Source organism: Colobus angolensis, unplaced genomic scaffold, assembly GCF_000951035.1.
Source record: "Colobus angolensis palliatus isolate OR3802 unplaced genomic scaffold, Cang.pa_1.0 Scaffold100, whole genome shotgun sequence".
NCBI classification, from domain to species: domain Eukaryota; kingdom Metazoa; phylum Chordata; class Mammalia; order Primates; family Cercopithecidae; genus Colobus; species Colobus angolensis.
The window spans coordinates 2,245,732-2,269,819 of record NW_012110920.1 but is presented as its reverse complement, the minus strand read 5'-3'; the positions used below and the strand labels follow the sequence as shown (position 1 = coordinate 2,269,819).

The window sequence follows — 24,088 nt, the reverse complement described above, 5'->3', positions numbered from 1 at the left end:
AAAATAATTTACTGCCTTTGTTTCTCGATCCTGTAACATGCTTCCCGCCTCACGTATCTCCTGCCTTAAAGAGTTTAAAAGGCAATCATCCAAGTTAGCAGTGGCAACCCATTCAGGACCCCTTCTACGCTGTGGAAGCTTTGTACTTTCGCTCTGCTCAATAAAACCTACAACTCTCTCTCTCAGTCCCAGTAGCTGTCACTCGCTGCAGTCAGCCACCACACCAGTTCTTTGGTGTGGCTAGGCGAAGAACCTTGGGTGTTACAAAAGGATAAAAAGACAAGATAGAGAGTGGAAGAAAATATTTGCAAACAACTTATCCAACAAAGCAGTAGTATCTAAAATATATAGAGAACTCTCAAATGCAACAGTAAAGGAAGAAAACTTCCGGATACAGTGGCTTATGTCTGTAATCCCAGCACTTTGAGAGGCCAAGGTGGGTGGATTACTTGAGGCCAGGAGTTCGAGAACAACCTGGCCAAAAGGTGAAACCCCATCTCTACTAAAAATTAGCCAGGCGTGGTGGCAGGTGCCTGTAATCCCAGCTACTCACGAGGCTGAGGCAGGAGAATCACTTGAACCTGGGAGATGGAGGTTACAGTGAGCCAAGATCCCGCCACTGCTCTCTTGCCTGGGTGACAGATCAAGACTCCATCTCAAAAAAAAAAAAAAAAGAAACAATACAATCAGAACATGGGTAAAAGGCATGAAGAGACATTTCATGATTGAAGAAATTTTCATTTCTTCATGATTTGAAGAAAACAGGTGGGAAAATAAGCATATGAAAAATTGGTCAATTTACAGGGATTAACACCTGGTTTTCAGGCCAGCATGTGAGAAGCTTGAAAGTCATCATCTAACTAGTAAAAAGCTAAACAAAGTGAAAAAGCAACAACTCTTCTTAAATCCCAAAGAGAACTGAGATCACAGTACAAACAGCTGCCCCCAAAACAGAAGAAAGCAACTAGGCAAATGTACATAATACAATTACTAGAGCTTGAAACTTGTGTGGGACACACGACCCAGCTGGGAAAACTTGAATTATAATTAATTGCTGGAGGCTGAGTATGAAGAAGTCTGAGGTTAAAAATTCTAAAATGACCCTGTCAAAAGGCTACCACACTTTCATGAGTTTTACTTCCAGGAGTTTGACCTGGTTCTCACAGCAAATACCAGAGAAAAATCCCCTCATGACTCCGGAAAAGGGAAGATAAAAAGGGCCATTTTGAAATACACCAGAGCACTCTGTTCTTAATAAGGCCTGCCCTCAGGAGAAACTATTTAACCAGAGCCTAACCTCTTTGCAGTTTTAACAGAGCCTAACTTACCTTGGGGAAGAGAAATAACAAACTCCAGTCAATTCTAGCCTTCCGGGTGGTTAAAGGGAAATACCCAACTAAAGCTCCCTGTAGCCATTCTGTCCCACTCAAGTTAGTAAAACCAGAAAAAAACTGAGAAGCATTTGTGAAGTTAAAACCCAGGGGCACCGACTCAGTAAAACACTGAGGCCAAATCATAGGACACTTCCCCTCCCCACACATCTTACCATCACATTACTAAAGGTCTGTTCATCAGTTTCTTTTACCCAGTATATCACAATCAGCTTTCAAAAAATAAAAAGTACAAGGTATACTTTAAGGCAAAAAAAAAGAAAATAGTTTGAAGAAATAGAGCAAGCTTCAGGACTAGACTCAAATATGGCAAGAATATTGGAATTACTAGACCGGGAATTTAAAACAACTATGATAAATAAGGTAAAGGTTCTAACTGAAAAAGTAGACATCATCCAAGAACAGATGGATAATGTCAGCAGAGGGATAAAAATTCCAAGAATCAAAAAGAAATGCTACAGATCGAAAATACTCTAATAGAAATGAAGAATGCCTTTAATGGGCTCATTAGTAGACTGGACTCAGCACAGAAATCTCTGAGCTTGAAGATGTGTCAACAGAACCTCTTAAAACTGAAAATAGAGAGAAAAAAGGCTTGCAAAAATGGAACATAATTATTTAAAAAAGAAAAAAAAAAGAAGAAGAAAGCAGAGGCTGCAGTCAGCCAAGATCACACTGCTACACTCCAGCCTGGGCAACAGAGCAAGACTCCATCTCAAAAAAAAAAAAAAAAAATTGCATTATATCCAAGAATTGTGGGACAACTACAAAAGGTATGCCTTACACCCTTCACAAAATTTAACTCAAAACATACACAAACCTAAATGTAAAACACAAAACTATAAAACTCTCAAAAAATAACATAATAGAAAACCTACATGGCACTGGTTATGGCAATGATTTTTTAGATAAAACAATGGCACAATCCATGAAAGAAACAACTGATAAGCTTAACTTCATTAAAATAGAAAACATCTGCTCTGCAAAAGACAATGCCAAGAGAATAAGACAAGCCACAGAATGAGAGAAAATACAGTAGGCCCTCCATATCCGCAGGTTCCGCATCTGCAGACTCAGCCAACAACAGATCAAAAATATTAACAATAAAAATAATCAAACTTTAAAAACAATATAGTATAGCAACTATTTACACAGCACTTACATTGTATTCGGTATTGTAAGGAATCTAGAGATGATTTGAAGTATACAGAAGTGTGTAGATTATATGTAAATACTACACTATTGTATATAAAGGACTTCAGCATCCTCAGATTTTGGTATCAGGTGTCCTGGAACCAAGCCTCCACAATACCAAAGGATGTCTTTATTTGCAAAAGACATGTTCGATAAAGGCCTGTCATCCAAACATACAAAGAACTCTAAACTCAACAATAAGAAAACAAACAACCCAATTAAGAAATGGACTTTATAAAGATCTTTACAGAGACCTCATCAAAGATGATATACAGGCAGCAAACAAGCATATGAAAAGGTGTTCCACCTCATACATCACCAGGAAAATGCAAATTAAAACAACAAAATACTATACACGTATTAGAAAGGCAAAATCCAGAACACTGACACCACCGAATGCTAAGCAGGATGTGGAGCAACAGAACCTTCATGTATTGCTGGAATGCAAAATGGTACAGCCTCTTTGGAAGAAAGTTTGTCAGTTTTTTTACAAAACTAAATATACAAAATTAAACACATACAAAACTAAATATACCCTTACTACATGATCCCACAACTCCTAAGTATTTAGGCAAGGGAGTTGGGGGCGAAAATAAAAGTCCGAAACCCTTCCGACAGACTACTGGACCCTCCTTTGGCTAAAAGATCCCCAAATTTTAAGTTAGCAGCCATGGCAAGACAGAAGGCTGTTCATGATCCATTTGCTTCCAACCCCCTCCCCTTTCTAATCATCACTGGATGTTCTCAAAAGCCAGCGTGAGAAAACAAAAGTCCAAAAGCCCCCTTCGTTCCAATCATCTAAACACACCCCTCTCCTGTTTTTACAGTTTCAACATGACAACTATTTTAGGCCACAAAGATTTTCTTATTGATAAATGACTTTTGGAAAGGACTGTGGTTCTGGCCAGTCACCTGAGGATGCACAGTTTACAGACTTCTTCCCTACATTTCAGCTTTTACATATAGAACCTAACTACAATGCATTTAAATATTAAATCTCCACCCCAAAGTGATTATGGGAGGTGTGTTACATACATGTGTAAACCTAAAACACATGTGTGTGGATCTCCTTCATGAATATTCATGGCTCCTTCTGTAACCTGTTGAATATAGCTGTATGCCTGGCCAATCATCAGCATAAATTCCTATCTTAAACCCTTACCCCACTCAATTCCACCCTGCCTGGAAATGCCTATCTCTCAGCTTCTGCTGAGACTATGCCTCCCTGTGTGTCAATGGCCTACACAGATTGCAAACCTCTGTGAGAAATGAAGCTCTCCTTTCCAAATCTATAAACCTCATCACTCTTCAGCTGACAGAGTTGAAAGCTGACGTCCACACAAAAACCTACACACGGCTGTTTACAGCAACTTTCCTCATAATTGCCAAAACCTGGAAACAACCAAGATGTCCTTCAGTAGGTGAATGTTGATAAACTGTGGTACATCCAGACAATGGGATATTATTCAGCACTAAAAACAAATGAGCCATCAAGCCATGAAAAGACATGGAGAAACTTAAATGCATATTACTAAGTGAGTAAAGCCAAATCCACAGAATATACAACACCAAGAATCAACCCTAATGCAAGGGTCCCCAAATCCCAGGCCACAAACCAGCTCCGGTCAGTGGCCTGTTGGGAGCCCGGCTGCACAGCAGGAGGTGAGCAGCTGCAGGTGAGTGAGGGGAGCTGAGCACCACCTCCTGTCAGATCAACGGTAGCATTAAATTCTCATAGAAGTGAGAACCCTATGGTGAACTGCACAGGCAAGGGATGCAGGTTGTGTACTCCTTATGAGAATCTAATGATCAATATAATGCAGTGCACTTGCCATGTGTGGGGACAAGAGATATATGGGAAATCTCTGTACCTCCCAGTGAATTTTCCTGCTGCTCTAAAAAAACTGTTCTAAAAAAGAAAGTCTATTTTTTTTTTTTTTTTTTTCTGAGACAGAGTCTCACTCTGCTCCCAGGCTGGAGTGCAGTGGCGCAATCTCGGCTCGCTGCAAGCTCCACCTCCCGAGTTCACGCCATTCTCCTGCCTCAGCCTCCCGAGTAGCTGGGACTACAGGCGCCCGCCGCTACTCCCGGCTAATTTTTTTGTATTTTTAGTAGAGATAGGGTTTCACTGTGTTAGCCAGGATGGTCTCCATCTCCTGACCTCGTGATCCGCCCACCTCGGCCTCCCAAAGTGCTGGGATTACAGGCGTGAGCCACCGTGCCTGGCAAGAAAGTCTGTTTTTTAAAAGGAGACATCACTACCACAAGGAGATACCATTATACTATCAAAATGGCTAAATTGTTTTACACCAAGTGGTAGCAAGGATAAAAAGAAAACTAGATCACTTATACATCCATTGCTGATGGAAATGGTACAGTCACTCCAGAAAACTGTGTGACAGTTTCTTTAAAACCTAAATATGCAACTACTACACAATGCAGCAACTGCACTCCTGGGCATCTACTCACCCAAAGAAATGAAGACATATGTTCACACAAAAACCTATACCTACATGTTTATAGCAACTTTATTCATAAAAGTCAAAAACTGAAAACATCCCAAATGTTTTTCAATAGGTAAATGGTTAAACAAAGTGGATTCTCTCCAATGCCACCATTACGGAATGCTACTCATCAATAAAAAGGAATGGACTGTTGGCACATGTGACAACTGGATGAAAATCCAGAGACGCCAACTTCAAAGGTTACATATTGTTATGATTTCATTTATAAAGTATTCTTGAAAAAACAAAACTATAGAAATGGAGAGTAAGTGGCTTCTAAAAGTTAAGAGATAAAGGAGATGGGGCAGAGAGAGAAGTGGGTGTGGGAAACATGAGGTATCTGGAAATGTTCTGAATCTCGGCTGGATCAGTGTCAATACCTTGGTTACAGTACAATTGTTTCTTAAAACTGCAAGTAAATCTATAATTATCTCAAAATAAGGAGTTTAGTTAAAAAGATGAAGGAAAAACTCTAATATGACTAGAGGGCCAATTTTTTTTTTTTTTTTTTTCTGAGACAGAGTCTCGCTCTGTTGCCCAGGCTGGAGTGCAGTGGCGCGATCTCAGCTCACTGCAAGCTCCGCCTCCCAGGTTCATGCCATTTTCCTGCCTCAGCCTCCTGAGTAGATGGGACTACAGGCGCCCACCACCACACCCAGCTAAATTTTTTTTTTTTGTATTTTTGGTAGAGACAGGGTTTCACCATGTTAGACAGGATGGTCTCGATCTCCTCACCTCATGATCCACCCGCCTCGGCCTCCCAAATTGCTGGGATTATAGGCATGAGCCAAGTAGAGGGACAATTTTTTTATTTGATATATAGTAACACTGAATATTACTAAATATTCAAACACTATAATTTTCAGTATGAAACAATAAAACATATCCCCTGAATATTCTTGTACCACAACCACTCTTCAAAGATTCACATATAAACAATAAGAATTTTAGCTCACCTTCCACACTATCAGAACAGGAAGTTCCAATGCCAGTGTCTCCACTGTCAGAAGCTATACTGTGTCTCCTGATATGGTTATTTCGATGGTTAGATGGAACAGTTGTGGCCTGCCACAATGATTCATTACCAGGTAGCCATGCTGATGAATAATCTGGGCCTAAAAAGGGAAATATGTAACAGTTAACACACATATCTGAATAGGCAGAAGATTTTTTTTTTACCTTGTGGAAAATACACAAGGGTATAAAAGGTATAAAATGTTCTTTTCTGTCCAAAATAATTTAAAATGATCAACAAAAGTAACCAAATAAATGTATATATCACATATATATCATTTAAGTGTGATTACATAAAGCTTTTTCTAGCTGAAGAACTCTGTTTTCTGCTTCTGGGCATTAAACTTTTAAAGATGTACTGCTGTGTTATTAAAAATGTTGAAACTATCCACTTATCTTCAAATGTCAGTACTTTGCTCTAGAATAATTGATAGGTAGGCATCTGTGATTCCACATACATGTATTAGCTGAGAATAATCAGGGCTCAGGAAAAATTCAATAATAATGCATGATAATATAAATAGGATATCCACATGGAATATGAAAACAATCCATTTTTTCTACTATCTACTAAATTTTTTCTACAATCAATCATCACTTAAAATTTTTAATTATTTTACATTATTTTATTTGAATTATTTCCTTAATTATTATTTAATAAGTTTAATAGCACAGCATTTTCCCATTCTTAGCTTGATTTGTCCTTTTAATTTAAATATTTTTTAGCTAATTTAAGGTTTTTCAATGTTCTTTCAATGTTTATTTTCACTTACCCATTTTTACTTAACTTTTATTTGACTTTTTCTGTTTTACCCATCACTTATTTTATTGTCTAGTACAGCGCTACTCAAAGGACATCCACGGACCAGTGCCAATCTGTACTATTTGTTACAAGTGATATGCAGAAATAAATAAGCATCTAGAAATTGTTATTGTACTATAATTAGAAAGAGAAGTTTTTAATTTGTTAAACTTTATATAAAACCTGTAGAAGCACAAATCTTTACTAATGCCTAACACAGTGAGTCTCAATTTGGGGCTTACAGAATTATTCATAAAAAGTTAAGAAGCTCCCCACATGAATTTTAGGCTTTCATTTCAATGACAGTTCTTAAAAAATTAATAAGCACATTACAGATTATCTGAATAGCCACCTTACATTATTTCCACAAAATTTCAATGCTCCTATATCTGTATAGCAACCTTAAAAAGATTTATCACGTAATTCAATGTCCCCATCTGTGTTTTACGGTTGAAATAGCAGTTGCTTCTAAGTGAAGAGCAAATGACATCACTGGGTATTTACCATTATTTGAAACAAGATAGCTTTACAGAATTATTCCGTGATACCCTATTGAAACCGGCATGCGAAGAATGCCTTCTGGCAGTTTAAATGTAAGGGTAACAAAACAACAAACATGCATAAAATTAATTATACCAGTTTTTTTTAACCACACTTTGAGGAATAGTCATTCTCTATGTTAATATTAAAATCAAAACATATTAACAAATTAATAAAACCAGACCTAAAGCTACTTCTATCATACGAAGCTCAACATTAATGATTCATTTTTAATAAAACATTGTCACATTATTAAAGTTGTATTTAAATGCAATTTATCACTTAAATTTAGACGTATATACTTTACAGACGTATAAAGTACATAAGCAGCCTTAAAAGCTTTATACATGTAAATTAACAAATCAAAATTGAAAAATATTGTCCAAAGAGACACTTTTACCAGCTTTGAGGTCCAGAACAACCACTTAAAGCTTTGTAGATTCTAGACTTCTCTCAGAATGAGACTTCAATTCAAGTGATTCGACACTCACATTAAAGCACCAGAAGAAGGCATTCTGTCACCAGATCTATTCTAATTCTGATCTGTGGTCTCTAATCTATACCAAAATGTTTTTTTGAATCAGGTAACATCCCATCTAAACGAGCTCAAAGTCCTGCCTAAACCATTATCAAAACTGGCAACCAGCCTAGTCTCACAAGTGCAAACCTATTAGCTGGATAATCTTTTTTTTTAAGAAGACCCACCAAATAGCATAAATTGGCTGGAACTTTATGTAAATGAAAAATAAATATAAGAAAAGATACCAAATCTCACTAATAGTGGCAGAAGCGAAAAAGACAATAAATTTTCTGGATTTTTAAAACTATCAAGTTGACAAATGAAAGACTGGTGTCAACCAAGTGAGGGGAATGTTCATATATTTTTGTGGCCTTGCAAATTGGTACAACCTTTCTAAAGGACAAACTGGAAAGTGGTATCTAAATTTCAACATAGACATGACCTTCTACTGAGAATTTATCCTAAGGAAATATCAGACAAGTACAAATAAACATGAGTATAAGGACATTCCTGACAGCACTGCTTACAGTAAGTAAATGCCTATGAACAAAATATATACTGTAAATTAGTTGATAATGTTTAAGTGCTAAAAATGATTTTATCAACCTATTTTTTAACATGGAAGAACGTCCAAAATACATTAAGTGTGTATGGAAGAGAAGCATTTTACATAGCTATATACACAATACGATTCCACAGCTGGAGAAGAGTTTGTACATTTACATACATGGAAGAAGCTTTCGGGAGCTCTGTATCTAAATGCTAACACTGACTATGTTTTATTAAAGGAAGAAATACATTACAGGAACATTTACTCCATCTTTGGTTACTATTATTATTCATTCTACCAGTTTATGTGGGGAAAGGCTGAAAATTACGTATACTGATTTGCAGATTACATCAACATTTGATTCTGAGATTAGAAACCAGCTATAGATCAAGATACATAAATTCAGATTCCTAGTAACAATTTTTACAAAAGCTGCATAAAATGGCTAAAATTAAAACTCTTGCTTTTAGGCAACATAACTATTTTGAGCAGTATAAAGTCACACTTCATTAAAGCCCACAACACACCTCCACCCTATTTACTGCTGACAAGTCTTGGCCAATAACCAATCTGTAGATTAAAAGGAAATAATCATTCTCTCTCTCATTCTCTTTCCACTCACTCATTCACTCCAGTAATGGGGAGGAAAGCCCCACTGTATATACTAATGCTATGGTGTTATTATCACGTTAGGATAACCTTCAATCATTAGTCTTCTATAATTAACTATTGCCAGAAAAACAGTTCAACAAAATCCTTTTCTGTCAAGAGCCAGATAGTAAATATTTTCAGTTTTGTAGGTCACTCAATCTCAGTCTCAACTAGCCAATTCTGCCACTGTACTCCAAATCAGCTGTAGACAATAAAACGGGTGTGGCTATGTTGCAATAAAACTTGATTTACAAAAACAGGTGACAAGTCAGATGTAACCTGGGGACCAGTTTGCAGACTCCTGAGATGTAGGGTAAAAAATCATTCTAACTGAAAATATTCCCTAAAATTCATCTGATTCATAATAAGTAACTCCAGCCATCCTTTATTTGGAAGAAAAGTAAGCTCATCCTAGATGATGTATCAGTAAGCCAGGCTGCTCAGAATCTGACAATTCATGAAAGCACTGCTAAGATTTTTGAAGGATTACAAAGACAAATAAATGTCAACAAGTGTTTTAGGTTTCTTTTTCCAGAATAAGTGATCTCAGTTTATCCATATGGTATGGAACTCTTGGACAATGTCGAATACGTGTGATGGTTAATTTTACATGACAACTTGACTGGACCTTGGGGTGCCCAGATATGCAGTCAAACATTACTTCCGTGAAGGTGTCTGGATGAGCTCAATATTCAAATTGGTCGACTGGATAAGGCAGACTGCCCTGCATAATGTGGGTGGGCTTCACTGAATCAGCTGAAGGCCTGACCAGAACAAAAAAGCTAACCATCCCCTGAGCAAAAGAGAATTCTTCTTGCCTGATCCCCTTTGACTAAAACACTGGCTTTTTCCTACCTTCAACCTTGAACTGATCTCTTCCTGGGGCTTGAGCCTACCAACCTTCAGACTGGAACTATGCTATCAACAATCCCAGGTCTCCAGCTTGCCAAATCACCTCACAGATCTCGGGACTTCTCAGCCACCATCATCTCATGAGTCAATTCTTAATTAATTAAATAAATCCTATTGGCTCTGTTTCTCTAGACAACTTGAATACAATATTGAGAAAACTAGAAAAAATCTAATTTTGTCTACAGATGTGAAAGTGGGGACAGTCTTCTATTTAGCAAAGAACAATAGTTGTAATCTTCAATTTCTATCACAGTATCTCAGTATCATCTACTCAATAAGATACCTATTCCACAGATTTCCAAAGCATATCAGTACAATCTCAACTATCTGTTATTTAGCTCTTACACAAAAAAAGCTATGAGAAATGACAGGGAAAATGATCTAAGACATGCTATCATTCCACCCCTCTAGAAACTCTAAATTCTATCTTTGAATCACGGAACAGTACATACTTAGAGCCTTTTTATTTAGCAACTCAGAGAAATGGTCTTCCTAAAATTTCCTTCAGTGTACTGCCACCTGATAAACTTGAACCTCAATTTTTACAGAAGGACACAAAAAGTAAGCAACCACATAAATCATCAGATTGTTGTCTAGGCCAGGCAGGGTGGCTCACACCTGTAATCCCAGCACTTTGGGAGGCCAACGCAGGCAGATAGCTTGAGTTCAAAAGTTTAAGACCAGCCTAGGAAACATGGCAAAAGCCCATCTCTACAAAAGAAAAAATATACATACAAAAAAATGTTTGCCTGTGTGCATGGTGGCACATGCCTGTAGTCTCAGCTACTTGGGAGGCTAAGCTACTTGAACCTGGGAGGTTGAGGCTGCAGTAAGCCGAGATCATGCCACCACACTCCAGCCTGGGTAATAAAGCAAGACTCCGTCTCAAAAAAAAAGTTGTCTATATATTTAAAAAATTAAAGGTAAACACTAAAAATATTTGCAGATATGGTACTAATGCATAATTATAAAGAGATCATAAGCAAACTAAAAAATAAATAAATAAATACTAAATGAGTTTAGTCTAAACGGACAAAGGACAAACCCCAAAGGGAAAAACACAAATAAATAAAAACCTCTGAAAAATCATCCAAGCGCACTGGTAAACAAGCAGTATCAAATTCAGAAGACATGCTATTTTTCAGCTATCAATCTAGCAAAAATGTTAAAAGAACAAAACAACAGTATGCCTAGATACTCTCATACACTGATAATGGTAATGTTAATTTGTTCATTACAAAAACACAACCTTTTGATAGGCTATTAGTCAATATACATCATGTGTGGCACATGTCTATAATGCCAGCTACTCAGGAAGCTGCAGCAAGATTGCTTAAGCCCAGGAGTTCAAGACCAGCCTGGGCAACACAGTGAGACCCTGTCTCAAAAAAAAAAAAAAAAGAAAGAAAGAAAAGAATTAACTATATAAATTGATCTCCTCCCACCTGAACTAATTTTCCTTAACCTTTAAGTATAACTTTGCTTTTAGGCAATATCTTTAAAAAAAAGATATTTAAAAAGAAGATCTGGTATTGTATGTGCCTCAAACACTGAAGATGATTAACAAATGTCAGGAAAATAACATTCTAATCTTTTAATTTAGACTGAAAAAATTCACAGTCTGAGAAGAATGACATGACTTGTCTTTAGACAAGTCAATCCAAAAACACAATACAGGAAGAAGTACATGTGAAATATGCTGACCAAGTGATTTAATAAGGAAGATTTTCTCACAGAATAGTTACAAGACTGTGTTACTGAAATGGGAATATTGATATCTAGTATGCACTATACACATAAAACTTAAAATAAGGCTGAATAATCTCTGGCAATAATGTCTTACCTAAAGACAAAAGCACTGCTGTAAGAACAGCAAAGATCCCAAGATACTCTACATTGGAACTCCTCTTTGGAAGACAATATGTTACATTTTTCCATACTAATGTTTTTAATACTAATTTTAATTCTTTTAAATAGAAAACTGAGCTGCCTGGGGATAACATTAAAAATTCTGAATATTTCTCAGACAGGAAGATTAGCATTAAATAAAAAAGCAACCTATTCTATTTCTGAAGCTCTTTTATTGGAAGCAAAAATGCATACAGTATCAAGTCTTCCACAGTATTTGAATATATATGTAACTGCACTGAGAACAAGAACTAATCTCACTGAATATTTTAATGACAGCTCTAAATCGAAGAAAATAAAAATACTACTGACAAAGCAGATTTCTAGTTTTAAATAAGCTGAATACAGAATACATATCAAGAATACAAATTACAATGTTTTTCAGAATGCAGATTATCTGTCACCCATTAGGTCTTAAAATCAACTTGGAAACCAACCCTTTCAAATAAAATAGTAGATAAAGCGTGTTTGCCCTCATATTACATAAGTAGCATGTGGTTCACATTTTAACATCTCTGAAATATTAACAAGTACTTTGGCACGAAGAACCTATTCTGCTACTGGAATAACTCCACTCAAGCCAGCCTCTACTCTATCAGAATTATCTTCTAGAATCAAGCATGTTTATGTTATTCTTCTACTTACATAGATCTATGAGCCCCTTACGGCATATGAAATAAAATTCAAACTCCTTAAGTTAGGCAAAGTTCTTCACCAATTGTCAGCTTTACTTTGCAACTTCTACCTACAAAAACTATCCAGCCACACTTACCCAATCACTTCCTCCAAACAGATGAGACTCTTTCACGACTCCAAGTTGTTTCACTTCTGTATCGTAAGAGTCCTAGTTCAGAATTAACTTGTTCTGTCTTCCCTGATTCCTCTAGGTGGCATTAAATAACTACTACTTTGTTCACTCCCAATATATTATTCAAAATTCCAACAACATTTATTAAATTATATTAACCCATATGTATATGACTTTCTTCTCTCTCACCAAACTATGAAAAATGAAAGGCAACTTTTTTTAGTGTCCAGTACCTAGCATAGAGCTGCACACTTATACAGGGTCTCAATAAATGTAGTCATTATAACCACTGGACACCTAACAAATGTTCACGGAATAAAATTAGAATTTTGGAAGCCTTACAACTACAAAAATATCTTTCTGTTTAGAAGAAGGATTAAAACAGGGGTTTTGTTTGGTGGTTGTTGTCTGCTTATTTTAAAATCCAGGATATTTTAAACTATCCCTTGAGCCAGTATGCATTTAAGTATCTATTTAGAGATGAGTAAATATCTATCAATGCAGCTTTTTTTCAAAGTAATTTTAAATAATTTAGAGAGCTGACGGCCAACATTCCTAACATGGGAAAACAGTCTCCAATAGGTAAAATGACACAAAAGTCACACAAAAAAATTAGAACATTAAACTGTAAGAAAAAATGTTCATATTAACAGTAGCCAAAAAGAAAAAAACCAACAAATCTTATACTACACTATGCAGAATATCTAGCTAAGATGGCAGAAACATCACATAGTGTTATTTTCTCCATCCCAATCCTCCACTCCATTTCAGTACTATTTATCTCTAGGGTAAGTGACTCCAATAGTCTTAATTTGTTTCTTTTATCATAGAATTACCAGTATATCTCAGTGGAAAAGATGTGTACTATGAAACCAGGCTACCTGGGTTCAGGTTCATTCTACCTCTTATTAGCAGTAAGTCCTCATAAATCACTTAACCTCTCTGTGCCTCAATTTCTTCATATGTAAGAAGAAAAAATTATAGAATAGTACCTATATTATAGGGTTGTTGTGATCAATGAACATGTAAAGTTTTTTGTTGTTGTTTTTGAGACAGAGCCTCTCTCGGTTGCCCAGGCTGGAGTGCAGTGGCGTGATCTCGGTTCACTGCAACCTTCATCCCCCAGGTTGAAGAGATTCACCTGCCTCAACCTCCCAAGTTGTGGGGATTACAGGCACACACCACCATGCATGGCTACTTTTGTGGGGTTTTTTTAGTAGAGATGGGTTTTCACCATGTTGGCCAGGCTGGTCTCGAACTCCTGACCTCAGGTGATCCGCCCTCTCAGCCTCCCAAAGTGCTGGGATTACAGATGTGAGCCACTGCACCTGGCCTGTAAAGATATTTTTGAAAGTGCCAGGCATATGATTAGGATCTCAATAAATGTTATTATTTTTATTATTGTCCATGCATAGAAATTTTCCAGAAGGATAACTTAAAAACTATTAAAAATGGAGTGGAGGACTGGCATGAAAGGAAGATGAAAAAGCTTACTTCACTTTAAGCTTTTCTGTACTGAGTCAACATTTTACTGAGCATGTGTAACTTTAATAATGAGAAAAAAAAATCATCTGACAAATACCACATAACAATAATTCTTCTGCTCCTCATGAGGTACAGTACCCCATTCTCTTCCAAGTTTTTAACCTTGCTCTTTTCCCTCCCTATTCAATCAAGGACATCCACACTGTCACCAGCTTCTCTGTTAATATTAATATCCTACTAGCATGTTTACAACTACTTATCTCCTTCAAAACAGAAACCCAATGCCCATCTCTCTGATAACAACCACTTTTTTAACGTTATTCCAAGAGATTAAGCATAAGCTTTCTATCCCTACGATCTCCAAAGTGAACACATGCATGCCAGAGAGTACAGGAGCCAAGCCACTGGCAAGCTGCTGGAAGAAAACAACTTCTGTTTATATAGAAAAGTATCTTTAGAAAAAATTAACATATTAAATTTTGCTACAATATTTAACATACAGGTTAACACTGGTGCCCTTACTCGGATTATCGGAGCGTTATGTTACATATATATAACATAAATGGAGGTGTTCTATACAGGGGGCTTGACAGTGACACTCTCCTTCGTTCATTGGATTTTTGCGTGTGGTAATGCATTGCAGTTCATGGCTGGTTAAGCAGATTTGCTTATCGATAACATTATGTAGTTTTACTTTAGCAACCTCACAAAATGGATTTGTGGCTCTAAAATATTAATGCAAAGAAACTTGAAGTTGAAAAACCTGAAGATAATACTAAAAATATAACTATAAACAAGCAAGAAAATAGTCAAGTTGATGCTTCCCATGCACACTTTTCAACATTCCTTTTGCAAGAGAAAAAAAAAATTACAAAATCAGATCTGACAGTCATATGTCACCAAGAATTTCTGTTTGAAAAAATAACCATTGATCCCCATAAGGGTAAAGATGATGCTTTCAAATGAAACGCTCAATATGGAGAGGGATATTGGAAATCATTGTGACTCATGTATCTGCATACGCGAGTTGGAAAAAATAATTTTTAAAATATATCAATTGTATGTACCACTAGAAAAAAAGATGCCAATTAAATGACACCCTGAATTACATGAAGCATTCAGATATCAGAAATGCCAAAACATTTTTAAAGTACATTTTAAAATTGATAAAGTATAATAAATACTGTATACTTAAAACAGGAGCACTTGGGTGAAATTTTTACTGTTAGGCATGTCTAAAAAATAAGGAGTCCATTGATTCTCTATAGTCTCAAAACATTTGCCATACACCTACCCTACCCTTTTTATGAAAGGTTTGTAACAATGTGTCAAAAAAAAAATAAACAACAGGTAGCAAAATGGGGAGGGGAACTGAGAAACTATGCTGCTCCAATCCCAAAAGAGATCCAAAGATCTGCTCAGACATGAAAAGTTACGTTCTAACCAGACATAAAATTCTAGGCCAGAAGAAAGTAAGAATCAAGAATAAAATAAGATCAGATTCCAGGACTGGGAATTAAACTTAAGCAGTCACTGAAGATGCTTTCACTCAGCTAAGATAAGTTTAGCACCATCACGTAAGTATACTTTCTCACATAAACACACTAGTCAAAAAATACCTACATTAAAATCTAGCTCAATCTAAGCTAATTGGCTTTTCTTAGGCTGGGCACGGTGGCTCACACCTGTAATACCAGCACTTTGGGAGGCTGAGCGGGGTGGATCAGGCCAGGAGTTCGAGACCAGCTTGGCCAATACGGTGAAACCCTATTTCTACTAAAAATATAGATATATAACAAATCAGTCCAGAGTGGTGGTGCACACCTGTAATCCCAGCTACTTGGGAGGCAGAGGTTGCCGTGAGCCAAGATCACACCACCGCACTCCAGCCTGAGTGACAGAGAGACTCTGTCTCAAAAACAAAAAAAAAAATCGTGTTCAAAAAAGCATTTTGGCAACTATTAGGAATAATAGCCACGTATTTAATTTAGTTTTTTGTAAGTCCTTGTTCCTGTTTAAAAACTGGGAAAATAAGGTACAGTTAACAACTAATGAGGCTGTTCATAAAACCACTACAAATATATACAACTTGGTGTTTCAGACAGGCTTATCATTGTCCTAGAACGTAAGAACCATAAACAATACATTTAAATGGCTAAAGAAAAATAAAGTCTTGGCCGGGCGCGGTGGCTCAAGCCTGTAATCCCAGCACTTTGGGAGGCCGAGACGGGCGGATCACAAGGTCAGGAAATTGAGACCATCCTGGCTAACCCGGTGAAACCCCGTATCTACTAAAAAATACAAAAAACTAGCCGGGCGAGGTGGCGGGCGCCTGTAGTCCCAGCTACTCGGGAGGCTGAGGCAGGAGAATGGCGTAAACCCGGCAGGCAGAGCTTGCAGTGAGCTGAGATCCGGCCACTGCACTCCAGCCTGGGTGACAGAGCGAGACTCCGTCTCAAAAAAAAAAAAAAAAAAAAACTGTAGTTCATTTCAGAACTCTAAACTTTAATACTAAAAACTATTTTCAAAAGGAGTATCAATAAAGCAAATAAGTCACACTAACAGTGTAGAAAGGCATACAACAGTTTCTGATCTTATGTTAACTCTCTCTTTGAAGGAACTTAAAATCCTAGCAACCACTTTAATTAATTTAGCACTACCTAATGAAGTCTTTAAACAATTTATGGCAGGAGGAAAAAAGCAAAAGTAGAGATAGAGTTACTTTTCTGAGGTAGATTCTCAGATCAGACAAAGGTCAATATAAGCATGAAATAAAACTAGATACAGTACTAAAGTCTGGTTCCCTGATTGAGAGAATCTTCTATTCTGATGGGTGAGAACACTGTTAACACCGGTTCAGATGCCCTGAGCAGACAGAGTACTCTGGTCAAGACTTGGCCACTGCTAATGTAAGGAATCCCATGAAACCCTTCAGCCCTAGGCGACCTATACACACATCCCCTAGTTTTTTAAAACTGAAACTTCGGGCAAACCTAGACAACTAGTCACCCTAGCTTAATAAGTGGTAAAGAGAAAGTAATTCAAACATTTATTAAGCACTTATGTATCAATCCTTATGCAATAAAGTCAGCTCCACTGGATTAGATAATCTCTAATTTCAAATTTTTAAGTATCTCACTGAAACTGGCCAAATGCATTGATGCATTTTCTTCAGACTCATCTTACATGGCTGCCTGGAAGCATGAGACTGGTGATCACTACTGCCTTCAGACTCCTGTCTACTAGAACACTTCATTCTTCTGCTTTTACTCCTACCTCCCTGGCTGCTCCTTCTCAGTGTCTTTGGACGGCTCATCTTCCTCTGCCTGAAGAGAAAATGTAGAGTGTCCCAGGGCTTAGTCCTCTACTGTCTTTTCTGTTCTCTCGGTGTGACCCATGACCTTTAAACACCATTTATCCCCAAGTAATCCTCAAATTCCCATCTCTCACCCAGCAAACTCCCTACTGAGCTCCAGCATGTATACCCAATTCATACTCAACATCTCACCTGAATTTCTCAAAAGGATCTCAAATTTCACATGGCCAAAAAAGAACTCTTGATGCCATTTCTCTTCCTTATACTCTCTCCCCACTGTCCTCTGCCCACTAACCTTCCCCATCTCAGGAAATGGCATCACTATCAATTATAATCAAAGAAGCCAAAATTAAGATGTCATCTTTGACTCCTCTTTCCCTTACTTGACAACTCCAAACCATCAGTCAATCCTTAAGATTTCTCATGTATATCCCAAATCCATTTTCTTCTCTCCAAATCCAATCTAACCATTCTAACTTAAGCCATCATCTCTCACCTAATAACTGCAATGGCCTATTAGCTGTCTTCCCTACTGCTGTTCTTGCCCCACTCCTCTACAATTTCTTCTTCCACAGAATAGCCAAGACTGACTGTAAACACCCAGGACAAGGAATATCTGTTCCATGTCCCCAGTACATGGGAACAGTATCCGCCTCACAGTAGGCACTCAATGTGCTCAGGAGTGAAAGAATAAAGTCACTCCCCGGCATCTTCTGACACGCGGAATAGAATCCAGACTCCCTACAACCCCCAACATTACTATCAGGCCTTCCTCACCTCACAGTCCTGCTCACTAAGCTCCAGACTCACTGGAGTTCTTCAAACTTCTCAAACTCATTTCTGCCTTGGAGATTTTTTTGTTCCCTCCACCTGAACACTTCTCCCTTCATGTCTGATTTCTTCTCTCATCATTCAGGTAATAATGTTACCTCCTCAGAGGCCTCCCTGACCAGCCACTCAAGGAGCTCTGCCCATCCCCTGCCACCTCACCAATCTTCTTTTCCTCTTAGTACTTAACACTAGCTGAATAATCCCATTATCTGTTCACTTACTGATCTTCCCCTCTAAAATGCAAGCCACTGCCAGGTAGCATGGTGGCTCATGCCTGTCATCCCAATAGTTGGGAAGGCCCATGCAGGACATCACTGGAGCCTAAAAGTTCAAGCCCGGCCTGGGTAACAGTGAGACCTCATCTCTACAAAAAATACAAAAATGAGCCAGCAGTCATGGCACATGCCTGTATTCCCAGCTGAGCCTGAGAGGCTGAGGTGAGAGGACTGCTTGATCCTGGCAGGTCAAGGCTGCACAGAAGTATGATTGCACCACGGCACTCCAGCCTGACTGACAGAGCAAGGCACTGTCTCAAAAACGAACAAAAAACAAACAAACAAAAAAACCTAAAAAATGTTTTTAAAGTAAAATACAAGCCTCCTTAGAGCAACAACCTTATCTTTCTTGTTGAATGATATATCCCCAGAGGCTAATACAATGTCTAGCACACTATGTTTATTTAAAGAATAACTCACAAACATTTCTAATGCCAAGGTAACAAGCACTATGCTAGGTAACCATTTTTTTAATTAAAGAAAACAGAAAGCAAAATATTGGTATGAAAAGTAATTTGGGGCCAGGCGCGGTGGCTCACGCCTGTAATCCCAGCACTTTGGGAGGCCAAGGCTGGCAGATAACAAGGTCAGGAGTTCGAGACCAGGCTGGCCAATATTGTGAAACCCTGTCTCTACTAAAAATACGAAAATTAGCCGGGCATGGTGGTGCACGCCTGTAGTCCCACCTACTTGGGAGGCTGAAGCAGAAGAATCACTTGAATCCAGGAGGCAGAGGTTGCAGTAAGCCGAGATCGTACCACTGCACTCCAGCCTGGGCAACAGAACAAGATTCTGTCTCAAAAAAAAAAAAAAGTAAAGTAATTTGATGTTATTTTTAAGTTGATCATGCCCATCCTTAAATGACCCTACACAATAAATTGCTCTTCTTAGAATATTATTTTGCCAGTGTAAAATATGAAAATCCTTATAGTAGTAATAATAATGAATAACATGTTATTGCTTAAAAATCGGCTGGGTGTGGTGGCTTACGGCTATAATCCCAGCACTTTGGGAGGTCGAGGCAGGCGGATCACTTGAGGTCAGGAGTTCAAGACCAACCTGGTCAACATGGTGAAATCCCATCTCTACAAAAATACAAAACATTAGCCAAGTATGGTGGTTTACGCCTCTAATCCCAGATACTCGGGAGGCCGAGGCAGGAGAATCGCTTGAACCCAGGAGATGGAGGCTGCTGTAAGCCAAGATCACACCACTGCACTCCAGTGCAGTCAACCCCTGGGTGACAGAGACTCTGTCTCAAAAAAAAAAAAAAAAAAATTATATGGCTTAAAAAGTGTCTGATGATCACATTCTTCATTTTCTTAATGCAAAATGTATGTAAACTAATTAGGCTACAACTCAGGGAAATACTATCCAGAAGACTTTATGTCTTCACCATCTTTTGCAAGTATATAAACACACATTCCAGTCAGAAAACTCATGACTCTCTCACCTCTTTCTGTTCACACACATAAAAATTACAACATGACAATAAAAGTTATCAACTCACCATTTATTACTTGGTCTCAGATTAATTTACCAGCTTCATTCAAGCCAGTAAGTGATCAAATTCCAATTATTAATCAAGTTCATTTCACAAAAGTCATCACTGAAGTTAAGATTCACCTCTTACCCCCGCCAAACCTATTATGAAAGAACATGCCCAGCTGGGTTTAGGCCAGAGTTATGTTTCATTGTTACTACAGTACTCTTAGAAGTCCATCTAATTCAGAACCACAGCAGAAAACAATATTACCTGCTGTAACCATACCAGTTATTACCACTATCATTATGACATCACTTAACACCTTATGGCAATGCATCAACTAAGAGGTAAATATAAAGCTCAAAGCAATGAACAAATGACTTTTTTTTCAGCTCAAGTGTTTCCTGTAACATTTTATTTTCACACACTATAAAAGTATAATACTCTACCTCAAAATGTTTTAGGAGTTGAATATGTAAGATTTTGTTTTTGTTTTCTGAGACAGAGACTCACTCTGTTACCCAGGGTGGAGGGCAGTGACATGATCTCAGCTCACTGCAACCTCGGCCTCCCGGGTTCAAGCGATTCTCCTGCCTTCAACCCCGAGTAGCTAGGATTACAGGCGCACGCCACCACGCCCAGTTAATTTTTGTACTTTTAGTAGAGACTGGGTTTCACCATGTTGGCCAGGCTGGTTTGGAACTCCTGACCTCAAGTGATCCGCCCACCTCGGCCTCCCAAAGTCCTGGGATTATAGGCATGAGCCACCGCGCCTGGCTTGTGTTAGTATTTTTAAAATATTATTTATGAAAAGGAACATACTTAGCACAATTAGGTGTTAGGAAGTACTCAAAGTATCACTCTATCATGCTAGATTTCAAAAGCCTACGCGAATAGATTTCAAAAGCCTACGCGAAATATGGTTATCCTTCATCCAATTTGAAACCAGCATACATTCTGAACAATAGGGTAATCTCAAATGCAATCAACCAAATGCATAAAAAACATACTCATTGTTCTATTTTAAATTACCTTTCTAACCACACTTGCCAATACAAAAAAGAGAGGCTTTTATTTGACCTTTGTAAGGAAACTTATGAAAACACTCATTTTAGCTGGGTGGGGTGACTCACGCCTGTAATCCCAGCACTTTGAAAGACTGAGGCCAGTGGATCACTTGAGGCCAAGAGTTCCAGACCAGCATGGCCAACATGGTAAGACCCTGTCTCCACTAAAAATACAAAAATTAGCTGGGCGTGGTGGCACATGCCTGTAATCCCAACTATTTGGGAGGCTGAGGCATGAGAATCGCTTGGAACTGGGAGGCAGAAGTTGCAGTGATCCGAGATCGCACCACTGCACTCCAGGCTGGGCAACAGAGGGAAACTCTGTCTCAAAATATAAACAAATAAATACTCATTTTATTTTTGGTTTACAACAGTTACTCCATAAAGCTGAAAAATGGGAAAAGCCAAATCAAACTGAATCCTAAAGTGAAGGCTAAAGTTCAGTATTTTTCAAACTACACTTACTATTCCTATTTTGTACTGCCATTTCTTTAAAAAAATAATTTCTTCTGATTTTTAGAAAGTGGTTCTATAGTACCTTTGGCTTTTCCTTTAGTCTAGTTATATATTCGTATAAACAAACCAGTTTCAGGACACCTTGAATTAATCCACATATTAAGATAAACTCACTTTAATACCAGAAATTATTTACTTATCCCTGCCTTCACACTTTGTTTTCAGACAAGTCCAGTTTTAGGACTGGAATAACTGCTCAAATTATTCAAAAGATATACTGAACAATATTTCAAAAATAAAAATTTCCTTCCAATTCTCAGGAAAAAAGATCCCTACATGAATCAATTCAGAGGTCATTATCTTGACCTTCACCATCTGCTCATTTGCACAAGAAGCAACACAAGTTTTTCATCTAAGGTAGAACTTTTTAAAACTTAAAATTATCAAAGATAATTTTAAATATGTTTGCTCAAAAAGGGAAAAAACATAAATACATTACTATTTCAGCATATAGCTGAAAAAAAAAAACTTTTCAAAGCCATGTCCTGATTTGCCAATCAATTTTATCTCAATTTGACAAATTGAGATAAAATACATGCTTTGGTACAGCTATACTGTCCAAATTTTTTCAATTTGGGTAGTATTTACAAAGTATCTTCTTCCACTATTATTCTATGCCATAGCAAATGTCTCTCTAGAGACTGCAACATAACAAAGTCCTTCGTTACTCAACTTTAAATACTTAAATGTTCTCTTCATAGAAAACAATGAAAAATAGACACCAAGCCTCAGTGATATACCTCCAAACAAGCTGCTATTATCACGAATAAATTTTAATAGGTTAAAGACATTACAGATGGCTTTTGACATTTTCAGATAAACTGAAACCACTCCCTCTAGCCCCTAGGGATAATGAAGTAGCTTCTCAATCACTAAAGTTACTTAGATGACAGGATTTGTGAATAATGTGTAAACTGGGGAAACCTCTGAACTACTGTCTCCTTAGGACAAATAGCATACAATTTAGAAAGAAAACATCCCTACTTAATACTGCTTTTTACTAAATTCATGCCTCCATTAAATCTCTAAAAGTGTTTCATGACCAAACTGAAGTGAATGATTCAAATCTAACTCTGGCTTTTTAAAATGTATATATGGTCTTTTTAAAAACCACATCACAAATATCTAAACTATCACAGAATTGCATTATTCGAAATTTCAATAGCCTGATATTAGTGACTCGGTTAGTGCCTGATTTTTTTTAAAAACAGTAGAAAATATTACCATCAAAAGACCCCTTTTCAAATGCTGCTTCTGCTTTTTATGTTTGTAAATAACCGCTTTGGAAATGTATGCAAAAATATCTCTTAAGTTACACAAATCGAGCTTAAACACTGTGTGGAGCAAGGTTACTTAACAGGAGTCCCAGAACCAGCTAAAACTGTAGGGAAAATTTTGCATATATACATATATATTTTGCATATATACGGCATTGTTTTTTCTGCATAGAAGGTCCACATAACTCAGTTTCTCAAAAGGCCTCAAACCTCAATTAAGATTAAAAGTGCCTGGAAGGACCATCATCGTTAGAGAACATACTACAGGCAACCCAAGACTTATTTTTTATCCCAAGTTAGGGGAAGATTTATCCTAATTTTGTGGCTCCTCCGTAACTTCTGAGCGACGCAAGCACGAAATGGCTGTCTGATACAAACAGCCCCCTTCAGACACGGAATGCAGCAAACCCCTAATTTTCCTTGAAGGGACCACGGAAAGCCAAGCGGATTCGCAACCTGGTTGCTCAATGGTCCATTGGCTACTGCAGGACGCGCCCTCCCCTTACGCCGGAGGGGCTGCGGGGCGGCGACCAGGTTCCTCCGAGCGGCTGAAGTTCCCCTGGGGGTGGCTGATTGCGAGGGGCTGAAGTTCCCTTGGGGGTGGCTGACAGCGGTCGCATCTCTGGCAGCATTCTCCCTCCCCAAAACGCGCCCTAAAAGTAGCGGCTGCGGGCGTGGGCACAGCCAACCCCGGCCCGCGCCTCCCAGAAGCCTGGAGGGCATGGAACTGCGGCCCCTCCGAGACGCGCCCGGGCCGCCGCCGCAGCACGGTCGCAGCGACCTTCCCGCCCGGGTCCCCGCGAGCGACGGACAAGCCTCGTTATCACGCCGGTCACACACCCCACGAGTGAAAGGAAAAAGCCGGGCAGACAATAAAGCCCAACCCGCGGGGGCCCAAGCGAGCTGGAAGTTGGGGGCGCTGGGGCTGCAGCCCAAGGAGGAGCGGCGGGGACGACGGGATGCGGAGCTGATGCGCCTGGGACGCAGCAAGCCAGATGTCAGCCCGGGTGCTGGCAGCGGGCAGGGCCCTGGGCGCGCGGC

General features: G+C 38.4%; 1 protein-coding gene across 1 annotated transcript in view; it reads right to left on the bottom strand.

The window, feature by feature from the left end:
- CEP85L (centrosomal protein 85kDa-like) overlaps positions 1–24,088 on the bottom strand; it is a 200,250-nt gene that overhangs the window by 161,368 nt on the left and 14,794 nt on the right. Inside the window, exon 3 of the mRNA XM_011937342.1 lies at positions 6,046–6,204. Within this exon, the coding sequence (XP_011792732.1) occupies positions 6,046–6,204 (159 nt within the window). The remainder of the gene's footprint in view (positions 1–6,045; positions 6,205–24,088) is intronic.